We start from the raw sequence: 22,254 nt of genomic DNA on the forward strand, positions 1-22,254 counted from the left end.
CTCTTGTGTACCTCCTTACCCCTCTCTCTGACTCTCTCCCTCTGTCAACTTGCTTCCTCTCTGTACCTTTCACACCATCAGACAGGTGCCTTCCTTTAAGCAGAAAATTGCTGGGAAATCTCCACCAACAGAGAAGTTTGCGATCCGTAAAGCCAGGCGTTATAAAGCCAGCTGTCCTGTTCAACTGCCAGTGCCTGTTCTGGTAAGACCTTAGACCATACACAACAGGCACCCAACCTTCCTGAAACACTGTTCCTTACTGACTCTGCTTGTGTGGATGTGTGTCCATTACAGGAAATGATGTACATGTGGAATGGCTTTACCATGATTCGCAAGCGGCCAGACCTGACCAAGGGTATGATGGAGACACTGGTAGAGGCAGAGCACACCCTGCATGACAGTCCTGGTACTGCATTCACTTATTCTGTCATGATTTAATATGCCATACCTGCATGCGTGATTTGGTCAGGCTGCTGTGTTCCACATAGTGGATAACTGCTATTTCTCTCTGTAGTGAATGAGTACCCAGTGGATGACTGCTGTTTCTCCTACAGTGAATGAGTACACAGTGGATGACCGCTGTGTAATTCAGCTGTTGAAGGGACTGTGCCTGAAAAACCAGGGCCAGACTGAGGGGGCGGAACAATGCTTCAACAAGGTGTACAGCAGGTGGGAGGTGCCCATTTACAGACTAATCAGTCGCTTTCATGACACTGCACAGCAAGGCTGGCCCACCTGACCCAAAACAGAAACCAAATAATAGATAAATAATGAATAAACATTGCAGTTCTGTTGGTTTTATTCATCTGATAACAAGGACAAGCTGAACACACAAGAGCACCCTCATGTTTGTTTACATTGTAATAGCATTACACAAATGTCATGAATTACTGGTATTACTAGCATTTGTGTGAGGCTTTAACTAAGCAAAGCTGTTGACTCCAGATGTTACCTGTGTCTCTCTGCAGTGAGAAGCACATTAAGTTCGACCACTACCTGGTTCCCAACGCCCTGCTGGAGCTCAGCCTCCTGTACATTGACCTGGGGCGCAAAGAGGAGGCTGTCAAGCTTCTACAGAAAGCCAAGTAAGCCCTGCAGCCGCCTCTCTACTGCCGATCACCACACCAAGCACACGCCCACCAGCACAGGGCTGTGTACACAGAGGAGAGGGTTGCATTCCTGTCGAAATCATGTCACCTTTTACCTCCTTGGATCCTGATTGGATCTCATCAGCAGAGCTTCTTTTAGTCATACCACAAAAAAACAGCCAAGGTTCTATAGGCACAGCCACGTGATTCTCGCTGTTTATGGCAGCTCTTATGCCCTCAGATGGATTTGGTGTGAGAGGCTGATCCATTTGTTTGTTTCTCCCCTCAGAAATGGCTACAAGGAATACTCAATGGAGTCCCGCACCCAGTTCAGGATCCATGCTGCCCTGTCCAAACTGCAGGCTGACACAAGTGATCCGAACGAAAACACGGATTTGTGATCCAGGCATCCCCCCCCATACAGACGCGACAGTACAGTGGTCCCATCCCCACCCAGTGCTTCTTATCATTTTGTGGGTGGGGGCCAAAATCTAGGTCTCCCCTCACAGCCAATGGATGACCGTCTTCATACCTGTGTCCAGTGTCCAGTGGAAAGACTTCAGCTTGACATGACAACACAGATCGGACTCTCTTTGTACATGGCCAAATGGCATAGGCTTTCGTATGGCTGACCATAAGGACAACTGTGACGTCTCTATGAATCTTGGAATGGACATTCATGATTATAAGCATCATGCCATCACTCAGGGTTGGGAACAGGTTGCTGCTCAAAGTTCAATTGTGGTCTGATGATAATTGTAATTCTTATGGAAATTATACAAGGGATATACGGCATGTTCAGCTAAGTGTCCTCTAAGGGATAATAAATCAACTAATTTTAGAGATATTTCGGTCAGAATGGGACTACTGCCATGTACAGAGAATACTGAGTCTCTCGTAGTTCTGTGTGTAAAGTAATGTAAGCAGAGACAGCATATTACACTTGCACTCATACCTTAACTGTCTGGAAAATCCATACTTAACCCTGGATCTAAATGCCACCTTCTTCTTGTCAAGTCATAAAGGAAGATATGATGGTACACGGATTTATTTGCTGGGATAAACTAAATAATAACCTCATCTAGTGGCCCTCTTTTCTTAATATTTATCAGTATCCTTCAACCATAGGAAACAGTGAACTTGAAAAATAGGTTTTACCTTTGTGTAAAAACAAACTGCTTCTACTGACAATATGGCTTCTTATAAACCCACACACTTCATATATTGACTACTGCAAATCAGAAGGGAGATAACTGTAGCAGAGCTAACACTCTTATACAGGACCTGTTAGTGCTGCTATATACCTGTCAGCTGGCTGAGGTTGCTGCAGGAGGTTATGGGGGACTGTAGCAGAGTTAAAAAGCATGAGTGAGCTCCTGTGCGGCTGCCTCAGAAGACAACAGTGCCCCCTAATATCAGGGGTGCTTTGCTATTTTAACCCTTTTGCGCGTACAGTCATACCAGTGTGATTAGCGCTTTTGTGCGTGGTCAAAACGATGTAAACACTACATTGGAAAAATTCTAGCTATGGTTAGCTTTGAGGGAAAAATGATTTAACGTTACAAAGTATAGCAAATGCGGTGATGAAAACTAACAATAGTGCTGATACCCCCCAACTGTGCAGTCAGGTCAAGGCTGGGGATGGAGAAAGCGGAAAAAGTTTGCTTGGCTGCCTACATAACTACTGCACATTCTGAACTGGGTCTTTTCAGTATGGTTTTCATAGCCTCATACTGCAGTACAGTGCCTGTTTTAGGCATTATGCATAAAACACTCCACATTAGCCAGCCATTTTCCAAACCAAAATAACAGTCACAGTCCAGGTAATGCTTGTCACTACCTGAAAACAGTGTAGTGTGTTTACTTATCTATGTATGCTTTCCCTTGCCAGCTATGTGCATACCATTATTTCTGTGACATATCTACATATGTTCCTGGAAGTGTCCAGACTGAACTGTAACTTAAGATGGAATAAGCACCGTGGGAGATTTGTTTAGAACTGAGACAGCAGTTTAAGTACACTTTAATTGATTGAACATTGAGAAATGTAAGTGAGTGACACTTTGCTATGTACAAAATCCTTTTCCATCTACAGTGTCTATGAAGTGGCTCCAGGTGCAGGAGCATCGGGAGCTGGTGCAGCTGATTCCTCGGCATTCTTTTGACGTTTCAGTAGTTTTCTTTTCTTCTTTTCTTCCTTTTCTATCTCTTTGACCATATCCAGGAATTTGGGGCTGCGGGGATCCAGCGCGTATCCGAAGCGTTCCCTGGCCTCGGCCAGCAGTCGCTCCCGGCGCGCCTTCTCCTCCTTGTGTTTGCGCTTAATGTCATGTGACTGGCGCCGCCACTCTGCCACCATCTGTGGCATTTTCGCCATGTTTGCGGCAATTAGTTTCTCTCTGAAATACATGTTACAGTGGAAAAGCCAATTAGTAAATACATCAGCAAACATGGCTAGATGGTTTTTAAACTGACATTTAACCCCATAACACTGATTGACATAATACTGATTATTTGGTTTAGAAACTGGAAGTAAATATGGGCTTTTATTTCAGAAATAAACGTTGATAAATAATATAAATAAATAAATGCTTGAGGCCATGAGAAGACTGGTTCTACTTACATTCTTTAAAATGTAAATTTTTGTAAAATGTAATTTTAGGTAAAATGCAATTCTACCTTTTATGTATTACTTAGAGACACTGTACACAAATACTGATTCCACCACTTCACAGGCCTTAGACAACATGTATCATAGTGTGCTGCATTACATCAAACATGCCAAATCAGTGGTCCACCACTGTTATCTCTGTGAATGGACCTACAGTGCTTATCTAAACCTCAAAAGACATAAATAAATAACAAGACATTCCAAATAAAGAACACAAACATATATATATATGTCAGTCTCTGACATCTGCTTTGAGGGAGCTTTGCCCACTCCTCCTTACAGAACTCAGCCAACTGAGTAAGGTTTGATGGGTATCTGGCATGAATTCCCCACTTCAGGTCCTGCCAAAGCATCTCAATTGGATTTAGGTCAGGACTTTGACTTGGCCAATCCAAAATGGATTTCTCCTGAGCCACTCTTAGGTAGATTTGCTTGAATGCTTTGGGTCTTTGTTTGGAAGACCTATTTTCAGACCAGCTTCAGCTTCTTGACTGATGGCATGAGGTTCTGTTCAAGAATCTCCTAGTATATCTCAGGATTCATGGTTCCCTTAATGATGTGGAGTCATCCAGGTACAGACGAGGAAAAGCAGCCCTAGATTTTGACTAGGGTTGGGTATCGTTTGGGTTTTTTTCGATACCGGTGCTAAAGTGATACTTTTAAAACGGTAAGGGTGCCTAAACGGTGCCTGAACCGATACTTAAAAAAATAAGCACAAAACGATGGTCAACGACATTAAAGAACAGCTTTATTGCTAAGGTAAATTTGAACTTGACTTTGATATATATATATATATATATATATATATATATATATATATATATATATATATATATATATATATGTTTTCACTATCTTTGTAGCCATGTGCTTCTATCACATGGAAGCAGCATAGTACTGTTGCTGTGATATCAACATCGAATAGATACGAGTAGCGTTTTTTCCCCGGAAGCATTTCACATGGCCTTGGAAAACTGGAGGTTTGCTCCCGCATCAGGTATGACTTAAGGGGAAAAAAATACGGGAAGAAACCTAGCGTCTTAACTCTTTTGCACGTAACTTATTTTTTATGCTATGTAGCACGGTGTTACCTTACATGGTTTGTTGTGTTTTCATTAGCGTTATTAAGCTTCTCATAGTTTTCAGTTAGCATTTGCTATATTTTTAGAGTTTAATCGCCGTTTCCTCAAAGCTAAAATTAGCTAGAATTTCTCCAATCTAGTGTTCTAATCGCACCGGTTTTAGCATACACGCTAAACGGCTAATCACACCGGTGTGACCGTCCGCGCAAAAGGGTTAACAAATGACTAGAGGTGTGAATCTTCACTGGTCTCACGATTCGATTCGATTACGATTCAAAGGGTAGTAGCGATCTCAATGCATCACGATGCGTCTTGTCCTCCATGTTTTATTTTATTAATACAAGAATACAAGCCCTCAGATTTGAACTGTTTTTAGAACGGTAACACAAAACATTTTTGTTTTTAGTGCATTGTAAACTAGCGGTTATGGTTATTTGTTTTTCAGTTGAATTATATTTAAAGTTCAAGAAAAATTTTTTCAACCTTTTCGCACGTACGTTCACAGCGGTGTGGTTTGCCGTTTAGCGCGTATGCTAAAATCGGTGCAATTAGAACCCTAGATTGGAAAAATTCTAGCTAATTTTAGTTTTGAGGAAACAGCGATTTAACATTAAAAAATATAGCAAATGCTAACTGAAAACTATGAGAAGCTTAATAACGCTAAAAATCAGCAAGAGTTTCCTCAAGTCATTACAATATTAATAATTCATTGCTTATATTTTTCCTAAACATGAAATATAGTTAAATGTGCAGGGTGAGACATGGTGAAAAAGATTTATAACAATAGGCTATAACGATTAGGAATTATTTGTTTAAGACGGGTATAGCAGAGAATGGGAGAGTTCGCTCTGTACGTAAGTTTTAATCCTCAGTTTTGCGACAGAAATAAAGACTCGCCCCCTGATTTACTGAGGTAGGTGCAAACCAGGTAGATTTAAAAATAATTTTTATGTGTGTGCCTAAATTAAAACATGCTTTCATTGGGCGGTATAGTGTGCTTAAATAAGCTGTTTTTCCTTTAAATCAGGCGCAAGGAGCAAATATATATTATATATATATCGGCTCAACATCGTGATGTCTGTCAGCCATCGGCCAACCCTAGTTCTTAGAACTAGTCCCTAGTTCTAATCGCATAGCAATCGTTTTAGCATACGGGCTAAACGGCTAATCACACCAGTTTGACCGTACGCGCGAAAGGGTTCATTACAGTTTTTAGTAATCGATTATTTTCTTTTTCTGCATTGATGCAGAATCTTTCACTTTCGCATGGCAATGCATCGTAAAAACGATTATTTTCCCCAGCTCTACAAATGAGAATAGAAAGGTGCAATATTTTGATGAAATGACACATAAAGGAAATTAAAAACATATAAAATGCCAAATTAAAAGCACCAGCCATTTATCTATTCAATTCAATTCAATTTTATATGTATAGCACTTTTTATAACACAAGTTGTCACAAAATAGCTTCACATTGTTCCCAGGCCTGAGACCCCCTGTGAGCAAGCCTAAGGCAACAGTGGCAAGGAAAAACTCCAAGGAGCCCGTCTGCTTCTGGCCAGCACTGGGCAGATAGAATTAGAGAGAGACTTAAGTTGTACAATGTACTTCAAAGACATTTGAGTTTGATAGACAGCAGTAATTAAAAACAGAGTATTACAAAATCTATCCTATGTCCGGTTCTCATCTTCTTTATCTAATGAAAATGAGGACATAAACCTCATCACTTAAAACAATTTAGAACAGTTTAAAACAATTGCATTCTGTTTTGGGAAGGTTTAAAATCTCCATTTTTAAAGTGCTCTGTAGCTTATTCCATGTGTAGGGAGCGTAAATCTAAATGCAGTCTTTCCAAGTTCAGAATTCACTTTAGGTACATGGAGTGTGAGCCAATCATGTGCCCGAGTTTGGTAAGTCCCTACTGATCTGTCCAAAAGAGATGTAATTTACCAATAAGGGCTTTGTAAATAAATAAATACCAGTGCCTATTACGTCTCTCTGAAAGAGAGGACCAGCCAACCTTCTCATACAGAATGCAATGATGTGTGCCATAAACATCACCAGTAATAAAGCGGAGTGCAGAATGATAAACTGAATTCAGAGGTTTGAGGATAGAAGCTGCATGCCCATAAATCAATCCCCATAATAATTCTACAAAACAGAGGGAAGTTGGTTCTGTTTCTATACAGGAACCCAATCTTCTGTCGTAGTTTAGTCACAAGATTGTCTAGATGATATTTAAATGTAAGCTTTTCATCTAGCCAGATGCCAAGATATTTATATTCTGTGACTTTCTCAATTCTGGAACCGTCTACAGTGGAAATATGTAGGTTACCATTATCTATGTTACTGGCTCTAGAAAACAACATAAACTTTGTTTTATGTGCATTCAAAACTAATTTTATATCCATAAGCATATCTTGCAGAGCATTAAAAGAAATTTGCATGTTCGTAACAGCTGCTTGAACAGTCTACAAGACAATACACAACAGCATCATCTGCATAAAGGTGGACATGACAGGCAGTTAAGGATGAGATAATATCATTAATATAGATAGAAAATAAAATTGGACCCAATACGGATCCTTGTGGCACACCTTTTGTTTTTGGCAAAAACTCAGATTGGACATTCCCTATTTTTACACATTGATGTCTCCCATATAAATAATTCTGAAACGGTTATTTACCAAAGATTCTAGGATTTTGGCCATACAACTCAGAAGATACATCTTCTCCTTTATACAAAAACATGAGCAGATTTCCATACACTAGGAATTATACCAAAAAAACAAAGGTTAAAAATATGTTATTTACTCTGTGATTAAGGGAGAAGACAGTCAAAAAAGAAAGGATCTAATTTATCCTCTCCAGTTGATTTCCTGGGATCAATTTTTTGGAGTGCATCAGAAACTACACCAGCAAAAAAGGGATGTAGGGTAAACTGAGGAGCATGAAATTCAGAATGCATATTATTATCATTAATATGAGTGGGCCCTTTATTACCACCACCATGCTTGACTGTTGAGAGGTTCTTTTAGTGGTAGGCAGTGTTGGATTTAGGGTTAGGGTTAGGGTTATGTTTGCAAAACTGATTTCAATTGTGACCAGAAAGGTCAATTTTGGACTCAACTGTTCAGAGAGTAGACTTCAAAAAACTTTCAGGTTTGTCCAGGTGGTCTCTGGCAAACTTAAGATGGGAAGTTTGGTTCTTTTTTGACTTTTTTGGCTTCATCCTGGCAACCCTCCCATGAACGCCATTTCAATTCAGTTTTGTTCTTATTGTTGAAGCATGCACAATTACTTGAGATGTTTGGATTGGCCTTTAGCTGATTTATTATTATTATTACTATTATTATCATTATTTTGTTGTTCTACCACACGCATGTAAACCAACATGCGGATTTGGCAAATATGAACCTGTTATGTCAAATAAAAAGAATGGTTCATCTTAAACATTTCATGGTAAAAACTAAAATCTATACTTGCACAAGAGGTTCAATCACTTTCAAGCAGCATTTTAATCTATGTATTATTATTTACATGTATAGTATACCCTCCCATATGGATGTGGAAAAACCGTGTAAAATTTTTGGCCCCCGTAGGTAAGCAAAGCAAGCAGCCCCCTTGCCGTAGTTATGAGAGTTGCACACTAATACGTAAACACACAAAAACCTAACACTAATGATTAATAACTAAATTAGTCATTAACTATTAGTTATTATTAGGCTAATCATTATCATTAAATTAAAGTTGTTCTTTTTTGCAAAGTAACTTTTTACATACATTTTTTATAAAATGTATCTTTTAACACAAATTGTGTACATTTATGGTATTAAATGGTGAAATACATTAATAGCATACATATATGTTATGCATTTATGACTTACCAATTTTTTTTACGTTATCCCCATCACTTCTTCTCTTAGCCTATATAAGCCTGACAACATTCATCTCAGCCATACACAGTTTTGCTGACGTGGAAGCCGATACTGTCAGTCAAACATCAAAATTACGTTTAACATTATGGTAGTTGAGTGGTGTAGGCTAAGCTGTTGACAAACTTGATTGTAGGTTTATTTATGAAACAGTGTGGCAACAACGGTCCTATCATTTCCCCCTCGTCACTTCTAAAAATTCTCTGGCAACATCACTTACAGCAGCATATAACGCTGCCCATTGCTAAATTAAGTTACCCACAAAACTAGTTAATGCCATGTTTATCAGTGGAAGACCGCTAACGTTAATGAGCGGTTAAACTATCGCGTTTAACTTATTCTGTCTAAATGAAGCAATGGTAAATATTAGTAATGTGCGGATCAATCCTGAAATATCGATACTTCCGTTTCCTGTTCTAGGGTTGATTCTCTCATTAAAAGATCGATACTGAATTTTAGTCATTTGAGGTATATGTGTATTTTAATATCTGCAAGGGACCCAGTGAAAAATAACACTACAAGAGACTTTCCTACTAACCAGTTGACCGGAACAACTACTCCTTCCGCCTGTCGGCCATATGCGTAGTACGGCTCTGTAAACGCGGGAGCCAATGAGAATATAGTATTGACATTCCCGCGTCTAAAACAAGTAGTTTGGAAGAGGACAACTTCACAGCGACGAGTCAGTCAGTCAGTGCTGAGTGCAGTTTGATAAACGTGGTAGCCAATCGAAAGCGTAGTTATTGTCTGGCAATATTTTAGCGTTGAAAATAGCAAGGAGGCGGTTTGCGATGTGTGTGCGAAGACGATTAAGTATTGTGGCAACACCACAAACCTGCTGAAACACCTGAGGCTTAATAGCACAGAGTATGAGGACGTTATGACGCGGCGATCAGAGCAAGAGGAGGTCGAGAACGTGACGAAGGAAGGGGCTGCTATGAGAAGCTTAATAACGCTAATGAAAACATAACGAACCATGTAGCATAAAAAAGTTACGTGTAAAAGGGTTAAATCAGAGGGGACACGTAAATACGTGAGCTGAACAAGTATCATCAAGTATCAATAACATGGCTTAGTAGCCAAACAAAGTTATCTAGCTTCTCTTTCAAACGTGTAGTGTGAAACGCCAAAGTCGCATGTCCTCCTTGCAGACAGTCACGTAGTAGCTATTACATGCATTCAACATTAGTGTCTACTCTAGGTCACTATCAGTTTACTAAAAAGTTTAAGATGGCATGATATTTTTTAGAACTTTTTGGTATTTTTATACATTTGACTCTTATTTATCAAGACTTTAATATAGCCTATTTTGGTGTAGTTTTGTTCAAAGTACTATTTATGACAATAAAACAAGTTTATTTTTAAACTGCATTATGTCATGTTATCTTGGTGAGGACTCTTAAATAACTACACACAGAGCCGGCCCTGACCAACTTGGTGCCCTAGGCAAGATTTTAGCTGGTGCCCCTTGCATCGCAGCCAATTCCACCACCACGGTAACTGGTTTTAAACTATTCTTTATGGTCAGAACATGACAAACACTTGCCAAACAAAGGAACATTTCACAAATCTGAGGTAGAATATTCAAAACTGAAAATCATTTTTCAACATCAACATATGCATGAGTAAAATTAAGTAAAATCCTTTTTCAGTGCTTTTTCCTCAACAAAATAAATATCTTAAAAAAATTGAGTGCTGGAGTGTGATATAGCACACATGTAAGATGGCTCAGACTGCAAAGTTTAAAAGTGTTTTAAAGGATAATGTCAATAAATAAAACAATAAATACACAAATAAATCTTAATTCTGGTCAGCATGCCAAACCCTTTCAGTGTTTCCCACAGGTCTGAAATATACTTGTGGTGGGAGCTGACAAAAAGGGCTGGCATTACCTGCCGGCACAAAAATGGTCTACTACATGTGACAAACAACAACTACGTGTGACCTTTAACACAATATTTTGATTTATTGAATATTTCTATTAATTTCACATATTTCACAGATCCACCCCCCTCCATCTACCCACATGGGAAGAGTAAGACAAAGTAAAAAAAAAAAAAAGAATAAAACACTCTTTAGTTTGTCAAAAAATGGCACCGTTTGTCTGAGCACTTAATCTTTCTTATATTTAGCCAGGACAACTTTGCTGCATGTTGCGCAATGGTCAAATTACGTGTGCTGAATACACTCTTCAGCCTTGTAGCTACCAACGCAGCATATTTGCCGCCTTCTTTCATAGAATTCGAAAGCTACTACCAAAGTCAGAACAATTAAGCTGCTTACACATGACTAGCGTTGGGGCGTCAACAGAACGCTGAGCATATGTTTGATGTAACGCTCAGTCCTCCACATGACAAGATTCCTAGACAGTGGCGGATTTAGGTATGGGCAACATGGGCAGCTGCCCAGGGCTGCATCTTGTTGGGGGCGGCACAGGGCGCCCGCACAAAAAAAAATTCAGAATTGTGACATTTGCACGATCGCTTTTCTATCGCTCATTTGCATGTCACGTCAATGATATCATGTCACCGTGTGGGTCAATTCACCTTGTCGGAGTGGGCACCCTGATTCTGGTTTGTGAGCTAGGCAGGCTACCGCCTGGGGAGGTCTCCCACTCAGAAGTACGAGATGGGGAGGGGGGAGGGGGTAGTTTGACCTCAGGCCTCCCCACTGGAAGCCCAAGGTAGGGGGTGCGGGGGAATCTATCAAATAGCACACCTCTAACTTTGTACATTACTAATGCAATTAGTAAAATCACACTACGAATGCTACCAAATAAACCACAATTCATTCATAATACTGTGAATATGTAGTTTCACAGACATATTGTTGCATTTTTTCTGGTTTGTGCCTAATCGTTAAGAAAAATATAAAACCAGTCTGCACACCACCAAGGTGAATTGGTTTAGTCTTGACTCTTGGTTGACAGTGCTGGGGGATGTATTAATGTATTAATGCTCAAGTGCCCAATCAACACAAATGGACAAGAAAAGGTCAGGTGCCCAATTTAGGAAAAAGAGGAAAGAAGAGGAGAAATGTGCAAAAGATAAAAGGTATGCAGATATGTCATCTTTTTATGAGTATAATATTATGCATGTAATGGAATAGGCTAGTATAACACTTATGCTTGTTAGCCTATGTTGCTAGTGTGGCAGAGCTGAAATGAGTAGCTTGTGCGAGTCCTGCGTAAAGCCTGTGGGTTAGCGGGTAGTAGGTAGCCGAGCGGTTGCAGCGGTTATGTCACTCCCTGGGACCTGGTTAACTAGGGTTGTTGCCGACAGGCTTGGGGCAATTTGCCTTTAGCTCAACTGGCAACGACGCTGGCTGTAAGGGGTTGGCAATGAGCAGTGAGAACCTAGATTCGAAACTCGCTTGCTCCCTTGCTACATCGCATAGACGTCTCGGAAATGTATGTGTGCTTACAGGGACACTAATACACTAGCTAGCTATCAAGTTTTTTGTAGCTCTGTAACATTACTACTATAAACTCACGTTTGGATTTGGCACTTTCACAGAACTAGCTAGCTAATAACCAGGGATGTAGCAAGCTTCTGAGTATGCCGACTATGTAGCTAAATAACTTTAAAATTATTACAGCCGAATCTACAAACCTGGTAGCCCCATCTCGATGCTAACTTTGTGCTATGCATTGTTTTTTTAGTGAGGTTGTGGTACCACTTCAAAGTGGTGTCATACAACTCTGAAAAGCCTGACACACAGTATAAACTTCTCCAGTCCTCCATTTTGACTTTGAATGGATCTTTAAATTTATATTTCGCGACGGTGTCACGCCGCCCATGTTCCAATACGTCACACTGTGAAATCATTGGTTACACTCGGAAAGGTCAGCGATGAGCGGTAGAAAATAATTGATTGCGGATGGCATCATTCTCTCAGATGGATAAAAAAAATAAAAATAAAAAAAAAATGGTAAAATGGGTCGCCAAATATACTTTGGCGGCCGTTAATATACCTGGGTGGCCCGCCCAAGTAAAGTCTATGTGTGGGAAACACTGCCTTTGTACAGACGGGTTGAAACATTTTGTAAGTGTTTTAGCTGACAATGTAAACAAAATAAGTAGACAAAAGAAAAATCGTAACTGTGGTCAGTATCTTCTGTACAAGTTTTAAACAAGCAAAGCCATCACTCAACAAGTTACTGGCAAGACAGACAAGTCTGTCTACACTTGTTTGGGACTGTAATTTCTTACTTTCTGTGTGTTCTAATATGTGATATTGTTTCAAATGATGAAACAGGTTTGTAGTGTTGCCTGTCTTTGATGCCTCATGTCTTTGGCACAGTTTGCAGTCCACGCTGCTCTGTTTTTTTGTCGGATTGTACCCCAAATATCGAAATCGGTATCGGTCTTAAAAATCCTATATCCGTCGGGCTCTAATATATAGCCTATATATTTATATCAGTGGCAGCTGTTGAGCTGGAAACAGGGGAAGCCCAAACACTACCTTTAAATCCATCATTACTTTCAACCTGTTCCCCTTTATCCTCCTCGATTAACAATAAAATAATTCACTGAATAATCGACACCAATCCCGTAATAAATGATTATGCTCGCGAAACACTCAATTTCCAGCTCAACAGCTGCCACCGATATAAATATATTAGGGTTGCCAACTGTCCGTAAAATACGCAGTCATCCCGTAATTGGAAACTAAAAGACATGTTCCGTATTGAACTGATACGGGACACACTCTGTTTTGTATTTTTTAGAATCAATTCAGTGCAAATCTATGGGAGAGAAATATTACAGGTTAGACTACTAAGACAGGGCAATTTGTATGCGATAGAAGGAAACCCTGCTGCTCTCCCTCAGCCTGTCTGTCCACAACCCAGAGAATGCGCTTCTCATTGGTCGTGAGTCACGACCAGTGAGAAGCACTGTTAACATTGCTGCGGTAGGCTACACCTGACAGCGCTAATGACTGAAATTCTTTCATAATACCAGGTCTGTTTTATTCAAGAGTACGGCTGGGTGATAAAACGATAACAATAATTATCGCAATATAATTTTCCTCGATAGAAATACAACATATGTTCGATATAATTACTTTCCATGCTTAGACAGATTGTACAGAAATGAATCACGAACTGCCAATCATGTCTCAGGAATAGAGGTATGCATTGCACAAGTTAGATTGCACAGTGAGAGGTATAAATCTAGGCCAGCACGTGGTATTGTTTACAGACACAGTAGCTGACAGGCTTGTAATTGGAGCGGTATAAGTATAATAAGCGAATAAGTGAAATAATAATAGTAAAATAAAAAGTAAATAATAGTAAAATAAAAAGTAGAATAATAAGTAATAAGTAAAATAAGCGAAATGAGCGAGACCAAAGAAAAAGCAGTGCCCATGACCAGCTCCAAGGACGAAGACATGGTCAACAAGAAATGTCACTCAACTTCAGTAGTTTGGAGATATTTACAATCTGACAAAAAACAGAGCAGCGTGCACTGCAAACTGTGCCAAAGACACATGCCGTCAAAGACCGGCAACTCCACAAACCTGTTTCATCATTTGAAACAATATCACACGTGAGAACATGCAGAAAGTAAGAAATTACAATCCCAAACAAGTGTTGTTAGTGGACCCTTGACAAGTACCAGGCCAGTACCCAGTGCGACTACCCAGCAGCAAATGATCATATCAGCATTTTCCAGCACTGGGCCTTACGACAAAAAAAACACCTAAAACCTAAAAACACGAAGACATCACAAATGCGACTGCATATTGCCTTGCAAAAGACATCCTTCCCATTAGCACTGTCAAAAATGAGGGGTTCAAGAAGCTCCATCAGAGTCCATCAAATGTAGTTTTTATATATGGTTTTCTTAAAATACAGTTCTGTTTTATTCTAAAGAATAAGAAAATATTTGTTAAATCTTGTTTTGCACAGCCCAAATAAAATTCTTGAATGATAATCTGTTACACAAGTATGCCTATCGCTCAAAAACAGGAATACGTATTGCGCCCATATTATATATTATATATAGATATAGATATTAGTGCTGACCGATACATCATATTTTCATCATCATGGCAATATGAACATGCGCGATAAACACATCACAAAAGACTGCCTGAAACGCAATGAATAAAAAAATAAAATTATTTACACGCGCCATGCATTCACACTCAGCATGCGAACATTTGACCTATGCACTCCCGCTGCCACGTTCTTCCGGGTAAGATGACACGCCCCTGAAAACTGATGTTCCACCAATGAGCAGAAAGGGACAGGGACGTAGCGAATGCTGGCTGAATGGGAAATAAAATGCACTAAAGAAGCGCGTTTTGTGATAAACTAAAGTCGGCCTTTTCGACAGGTTGCCATTCTGATTTCAAGTGACGTCACATAAAAAGTTGAAATCGAGTTACACGCTATCAAAACCGATTCCCGACAAGGTTCGCTTTGGAAAAAGCACTAAAACACCACTCTGCCAAGTGTTTACTTACAATAAACTGCTAACCGTTGAAACAAACCGTGGCTATTTCTGCACAGGAACGAGTGTTGAAATTGATGGCTAAAATGCATGTTGTTAAGTTGACGCTATCTCAGTAAGGAAACCAGACTATTGACATTTCAGTCACACTAGTCAGTGCGAAATCATCATCAAAATCAATTAATAAATATAGCTGCAAGCAGCAATGAAGGGGCCAAGGACCTCAGGGCCACCAGGTAACTAATGAGAACAACCCCTGAACAAGACTCCGGTCCATCACAGGATGAACAGACACATTGACACCCACTCTTACACTCACACCTATGGGCAATATAGCGTGTCCAGTTGACATTACCTGAATGTGTTTGGACTGTGGTAGAAAAACCAGAATACCCAGAGGAAAGCCACATGGACACAGGGACAAGGTACAAACTGAATGCAGACGCACCCTGAACTTGAAACCTCCATAATGTTAGGGAGTACTGCTACCCATTTGCACCACCGCACTGCCCCCCACTACATCTATTTCAAGCTTAAAGATAAGCAGTGCCATAAAATACAGTGCTTTCTTGGGACATTGCAATGAGAAGTGCCAAGGCTGTTGGAGGAGTGCAATTTTTGGGTAACTGAATAATTCCAAAATCATGGGAAAATGGCAGAGAACATATCATATTAGCTGAATATAATAAAATGTCCCTGATTAGAAAAGGAACCCCCATTTTTCAACACCTTTATTTGGTAAAAGACTTTTTGAAGATCAAATCATATTTTTTAAAGAAATCATTTTATTTGATATCAGTTTAAGAAAACACACTGAATAAAACAAGGCACAGTGACATATTTTCTACATCATTTAGATGAAACTGCCACATTTAAATATAAATACAATGCAATCACATTTTCAAATGGATAAGTTATTTAAATAAAAATAAAAATAAACTAGTATACTGGGATTTCTAATACCACTCAACAATCTCAGATAAATGGCGCCATCTGCTGTTCTTAATGTATAATTATATTAAAAAGTCTAGTCTACGCATGTAGGATAACCCCACTTTGCAGGTGTAATTTCTGAAGTAGGAAAAAAACAAACCTGTCTTACATTCAGCCCAATATGGAAAGTCCAAGTGTTTCTTCAGCACTATTTAGTGTATTACTTATGGCAATAGGTCAAAAGGTCCTGGAGATGTGCCTACTTTAAGTGCTACAAACTGATTGTATCATAGCAGCCATGCTATTTGGACATTGAACTATGTGTTCATTTTCCAGTTAGGACCTGATATGTTGTGATGTAATGACCTACAAAAAATTGGTGGCAATATCTGCCTTTCTTTGTGTAGTCTGTGCCTTTTGATGTCCATTGGCACAAAATGTCATTAAAATCTAAGTACATGGACACATGGCCTAATTGTAAGCATGTGTATCGACTTTTATGACAATGAACAAAAGCATTGCAGAGGTATGACCACTCTTAATTCATGGTTCCTTCACAGGCGAATTTGTGGGTACACTGCGGCCATATTCTTAAACCTGGCAACTATCCTTTAACAACTGTTAAAGACAATGGTCCAAAGAGGTAATACACAAAACCTCATTGTGCCATAACTCTAGGAGGAGGTGGTTAAATGTGTTTTTGACAAAATCAAAGATGGATGAAACACAAAATGGCTGATGTGGAGGTTTCATAAATTCCCAGTTAGGGTCCTTAACTCTGATGAAGCACAAGAAATATAGTTGAAATATCTACTTTCGTGCCAGAGTAATGGGGATTTAAATGTTTTCTAGGAACGTACCTGCCAAGTTTCATGATGATAGGTCATAGTTAAGTCAGTTTAAGGGCTGCTGAAATTTGATTGGCTGATGACAGCCATCTTGTTTGAGCTATCAACTTGTACTTTTAGACTTTATTAGGACCTTTGCCAAGAGAAAGCATGCAAAATTTCAAGTTTGTCAGACTATTGGTTTTAATGGAGCATTTAATGACCATTTGTTTGCTATAGCGCCACCTATGGACGGATTTACACCAAATTAGGCAGGCTTGAGTCTAATGGCCTGTAGATGATTACTCTTAAGTTTGGAGATGATTGGACACTGCATGCAGGAGTTACACCTCATTATATCAATAAAGTCCACGCCCACAGAATTCATTGGCTTACTGTGGCAACATCTTTTAACTTTCTTTATACAATATTTATATCTTGGTCAGAAGATGCTGTGTACCAAATCTGGTGCAAATTGGACAAACCGTCTAGGAGAAAGATAGATTTTAAAGGTTTTACAAATACGTCAAAATAGTAGAAATCCAATATGGCGCATAATGTTGGTCCAATAGGCTTTTTTGTTCATCTGGAGCCAGGGAATCAGGGGAAAAAGAATTTTGATTCTGCCCCAAACGGTTCAAGAGTTATAGCCAAAAACTCAATTGTGGCTTCCTATAGCACCACCATCTGTCCAATCGGGGTAATTTTTTAACCTGAGTAGTGTGTCACCATAGGAACCTAGCTGCCAAGTTTCACAATGATAGGTCATAGTTAAGTCAGTTTAAGGGCTGCTGAAAATTGACTGGCTTATGGCAGCCATCTTGTTTAAGCTATCAACTTGTCCTTGTAGACTTTACTAGTACCTTTGACCAAGACACAGTATGCAAAATTTGAACTAGATCGGGCAAGACCTTTAGGAGTTTTGACCATTTATTTGCTATAGTGCCACCTATGGACTGATTCAGACCAAATTTGGAAAGCTTAACTTTAATGGCCTGTACATGAGGGATTCTCAAGTTTGGTGATGCTTGGACATTGCATTCAGGAGTTATAGCTCATTATATCAATAGAGGCCACGCCCAACAATTTCATTGGCTTACTGCAGCCACATCTTTTAATGTAGCAACTTTCTTTATACAATATTTAAAGATCTTGGTTGGAAGATGCTGTGTACCACATTTGGTGCAAATCGGACAAACCGTCTAGGAGGAGATAGATTTTAAAGGTTTTACAAAAAATTGAAAATGGTGGAAAACCGAATATGGTGCATCGTTTTGGTCCAATTGTCTTTTTTGTTCATCTGGAGCCAGGGAATCAGGGGAAAAAAGATTTTGATTCTATCCCAAACGGTTCAAGAGTTATAGCCCAAAACGCATTGTGGCTTCCTATAGCGCCAATATGTGGCCAGTCGGGGTAATTTTTTTACCTGAGTAGTGGGTGACCATAGCAACCTATCTACCAAGTTTGGTAGCTCTAGCATCTGTAGTTTTTGCTGGGCAAACACTTTTAGGGCAGAAAAATAAAACTAATAATTATAAAAATCAGAACAAACACAATAGGGTTCTAGCACTACGTGTTTGGACCCCTAATCAGAACAAACACAATAGGGTTCCAGCACTACGTGCTTGGAACCCTAATTATGCCAAACCTGGCAGCCTGGGTTAGTGGATTCTGTTGCATTTTCAACCAATAATCTGTTGTTGGTGTTATTAGTTAGCCAACGTTACTATAAAACGAAATTACCAAATTGCTCCGATTGACCCCTGCCAATTTTCGTTAATACGTTTTGACATTGTGGGTCATTAGCTACCATATGGGGGCATTTTGTGATGATTTGTAACAAACATTGCTCAATGTAAATGTAATATCCAATATTCATTTGTTATTCAGTGTTGTCACTATGATGTTTAACTTTATATTTTTGTCAATTTTTCAAGCTGAAGTCAAATTTCCACTCGATTACAAAGGTGGACAATACAGCTGTTTTCAACTTAATTTTCTAAAGCACCTTGAATTGCATGCACTTTCTGTCAGAAAGGTGTCCTTCCTTTTAAATATGTTTATGATACCAAAAAGAAGCATATGAATGTTTTATGTTTGACAATCATCTCTGCAAATAATAATATAATAATAAAAATAAATACAGTTTAAGCAGATTAAAGAGTAGTGTTTTTAATATTTTGAACTTTTATTTTAGATTTAGAATGTTAATTTTCTTTAATGTTTCAGTATAGTAAAGTAAAAAAAAGATTTTGTCCCCATAAAATAATCTCCCAAACAGCTATCAATATGAAACAAAAATAATATATTTAATTTTAACTGTCATTTATCACTGTATATTATTTACAATGACACAATCATCAGAGATGAACCAGTCAAAACTAGTTACTAACAATTGCATCCCTTATTGCACGTCCAGTCAGTCCCTCATTCGGAGAGAACGCTGGAAGTTGGTCCGGGTCTTCAACAGGCTCAGGTGCATCATAAATGTCATCACAGAGAGGGACATTGCGCCTGGTAGCGATCTTGTGCAGGACAATACAGGCAAGTATTATGTTGCACGCTCCCTGTGCTGTTTTCTGTCTCTTCGAATAAAAACACTTAAAGTGACCCCACGCTGGCTATTCTATCTGTTGTTCTTTACATAGCTAGTAGCCTACATTGTGATATGCAGTCCCATTTACAGCACTGGTAATCCGGATTTGGTAATCTTGAAAAATTTGTATCTGGATCAGGGTGATCCAATCCAATTTTGCTTTGAAAAACCGGCACAAAAGTAAGATGGATTACCTGATCCTGGATAGCAAAACATGGGATTTCCAAATCCGGATCATTCTGAACTTTTTGAACAACTGGGCCAGTGTGTGGAACTGAAAATATGGGATTTCTTCAAATTCTGTTTTAACAGATCTCGTGAAGTTCTCCCCTGGTACAATGAAGTAAAGTACACTTATGTAAACAAAACAAGCTAACTGGCTGAGGACAGGTTGACTAGAAATAACAAAGGAATGGAGACCAGCTACTTGGTGATAAATGATTTAAACCAACACTGAAAGTAGTTACATTGAAGGTAGCCATAACTATTCTCGTATCTGCTGTGTAAAATAAAAAATGAAGACACAATTTAAAAACGGCTTGCTTTAGCTAGGTATGTATGTAACGGGTGGGATCTTGCGTTGTGTTTAATTTGATGTTACGTGGGTCAGCGAGCGAGCGAGCTTCGAACAGAGGTTCTCGCTGCTTACTGCCAACCCCTTTCAGCCAGCATCGTTGCCAGTCAAGCTAAAGGCACGATAGCCTGTCGGCAACAACGCTACTTAACCAGGTCCCGGGGAGTGACGCAGCCGCTGCAACTGCTCGGCTACCTGCTACCCGCTACCAAGGCTTTTACGCAGGACTCACACGAGCTCTTCACTTCAGCTCTGCTACATGTAGTAGGCCAACAAGTTGGATAGTCGTACTTACCTAGATTGCAGTTTCTTAGCCCTTTCCTGCTCCTTCGCCCTAATGTTTGTCAACATTTCCTCCAAAGACGGTTGCCATTCTTTCTCCTCAGTGATCATCTCTTTCAGCTCTTCGGAGCTCGGCCACAGCTGTTCTGGATCGACACCCGAAGCGAAGCCATACCGTCCGAACAATTTACGGTCATATTTTATAGTCTTTTGCCATTCGGGAGTCTTTTCGCTCTTCTTATCTGGGATATATGGGTCCTTGAAATTTAATCTGAGAGGCTTCGGGTTATAGTACACAATTTGTAATAAGGGTCCACACTGCGTGGTACTGCCAATTAAAGTTTTCAAGACCGAAATCCCTCTAAGGAGCCCACGCACCCTTACCGACCTTCCGCACAGCATGGAGACCGCCATTCCTGCAATGTAATGTTAATTTCCGGAAGTGTGAGTTGTCAACTAGGACCACCGCTGTACATATAGTCGACTAATACAATGCCAGCTTCAATTTAGTTCCAAAATCAAGGTGTTGGGATGATTTCAGATATATGAAAAGAGAACATTTGCCAGGAAGAAAAAAATGACTATATTTAGAATTAGATATACTTTATAATGACAAGACAAACGGGAGCATTTGTAAGATCAAGACAGACAAAAGGAATGCTGATGTCTAACTAATATCAACTATCAATGGTCATGTGGCACAGGACCACGAAGAGATTTAATTTTTTGTCAGACACCTGCCAAAAATTATATATCCGAATAGAGACAGAGAACCCCCCCCCCCCCCCCCGGGGAAAACATTCCGTGAAGTTGAACGGGAGTGAATAGGAAATTGCGGGACACCCTGTCTTGAAGCAGCTTTAACAAAAAATGTCAAAGCCAGCCTATTTCAATACCCTTCTACCCGAAGAAAGGGCCAGATATATAGAGAAACTAAGTCTGATTGGACTCCCTCAGTGTCCCTTTTCTATCCCAAAATCAGTGTTATATGCATATGATAATATGTTTGTATGTATGTTTTTTTTAGTTAAAATATAAATTGCAGTTACGCTGCAATGTGAGGCATGAAGACTTTGGCTGGTGAAAATGATGGTTGGCGACCGGTGGAGCTGGTGAAGTTTTTACAGGCCCCCCTCTGTGTGCCTATCATCTGATGGTTCAATTGGGAGGACTGAGAAATGAAGGTTTATTTCAATAACAAGATACCATAATTTCATGAATGCTTTCAGTGTTAAGGCATATTGCACGGCAGTTTTCAATGACACACGTTCGTATGAAATCCTTTGACACTGACAAAGTCACGCCACGATTAGTTCAAACAGAGCTTATTTGCGTAAGCTTACCAACAAGCGCCCATCTAACCTAAGTAAAATAATGCATTGTCACCCCTGTTTTTTTAATTATTTTTTTATTAACGCTAAATAAAACGAGAGACGAGTTTTCAATGCTAGCTAACTGGCTACCTAGAGAGTTAAAGGGAACTTCAGGACCGCTGATGTCCAAGTTGTACCTAGCTAGTATTAAACGCGATGATATAAAACTTGCTACGTAGGTGTATTCAGCAGAATATAATCGTATGTAAAGTCCATGTACATTAACTAATTATGAGGTAGTCTCAGTTGTAGACAAAACTTGAGAATCGTATCCAAATACACTTTAATTCCCGAGCACACGGGGGCCGGTCCTAGCGGATAAGTCCAGGGCTGATTGAATTTCTTTCCCAGTACACCCCTGCTGGCGACTAATGTTACCTTTGGAAATCAACTAGCTACAGTGGCTGGTAGCTAAATGTTAACCATAGATCG

At 39.5% G+C, this 22,254-nt stretch overlaps 2 protein-coding genes across 2 annotated transcripts in view; one reads left to right on the top strand and one right to left on the bottom strand.

Annotated features, from left to right (window-relative positions):
• zgc:158403 (tetratricopeptide repeat protein 39A) overlaps nucleotides 1-1,508 on the top strand; it is a 26,482-nt gene extending 24,974 nt beyond the window's left edge. The window contains exons 15-19 of the mRNA XM_036552062.1: nucleotides 82-202; nucleotides 295-406; nucleotides 555-669; nucleotides 969-1,085; nucleotides 1,378-1,508. Coding sequence (XP_036407955.1) covers nucleotides 82-202; nucleotides 295-406; nucleotides 555-669; nucleotides 969-1,085; nucleotides 1,378-1,489 — 577 coding nt within the window. The 3' untranslated portion in view covers nucleotides 1,490-1,508. The remainder of the gene's footprint in view (nucleotides 1-81; nucleotides 203-294; nucleotides 407-554; nucleotides 670-968; nucleotides 1,086-1,377) is intronic.
• gadd45gip1 (growth arrest and DNA-damage-inducible, gamma interacting protein 1) lies at nucleotides 1,508-20,874 on the bottom strand. The gene is made up of 2 exons (XM_036552092.1): nucleotides 20,463-20,874; nucleotides 1,508-3,487 (listed from the first exon to the last, which is right to left on the bottom strand). The coding sequence occupies exons 1-2, from the start codon at nucleotides 20,861-20,863 to the stop codon at nucleotides 3,187-3,189; spliced, it is 702 nt and encodes a 233-aa protein (XP_036407985.1). The 5' UTR covers nucleotides 20,864-20,874; the 3' UTR covers nucleotides 1,508-3,186.
• Nucleotides 20,875-22,254: the final 1,380 nt, after the last annotated feature.

This window comes from Megalops cyprinoides, chromosome 19 (genome assembly GCF_013368585.1).
Source record: "Megalops cyprinoides isolate fMegCyp1 chromosome 19, fMegCyp1.pri, whole genome shotgun sequence".
Taxonomy (NCBI): Eukaryota; Metazoa; Chordata; class Actinopteri; order Elopiformes; family Megalopidae; genus Megalops; species Megalops cyprinoides.

Excerpts from the sequence above, each read along its gene's own strand:
- gadd45gip1 (XM_036552092.1), bottom strand. The coding sequence starts at position 20,863 with ATGGCGGTCTCCATGCTGTGCGGAAGGTCGGTAAGGGTGCGTGGGCTC. Across the intron at positions 3,488-20,462 it reads GCTAAGAAACTGCAATCTAG|AGAGAAACTAATTGCCGCAA; the intron begins GTAAGTACGACT and ends CATGTATTTCAG.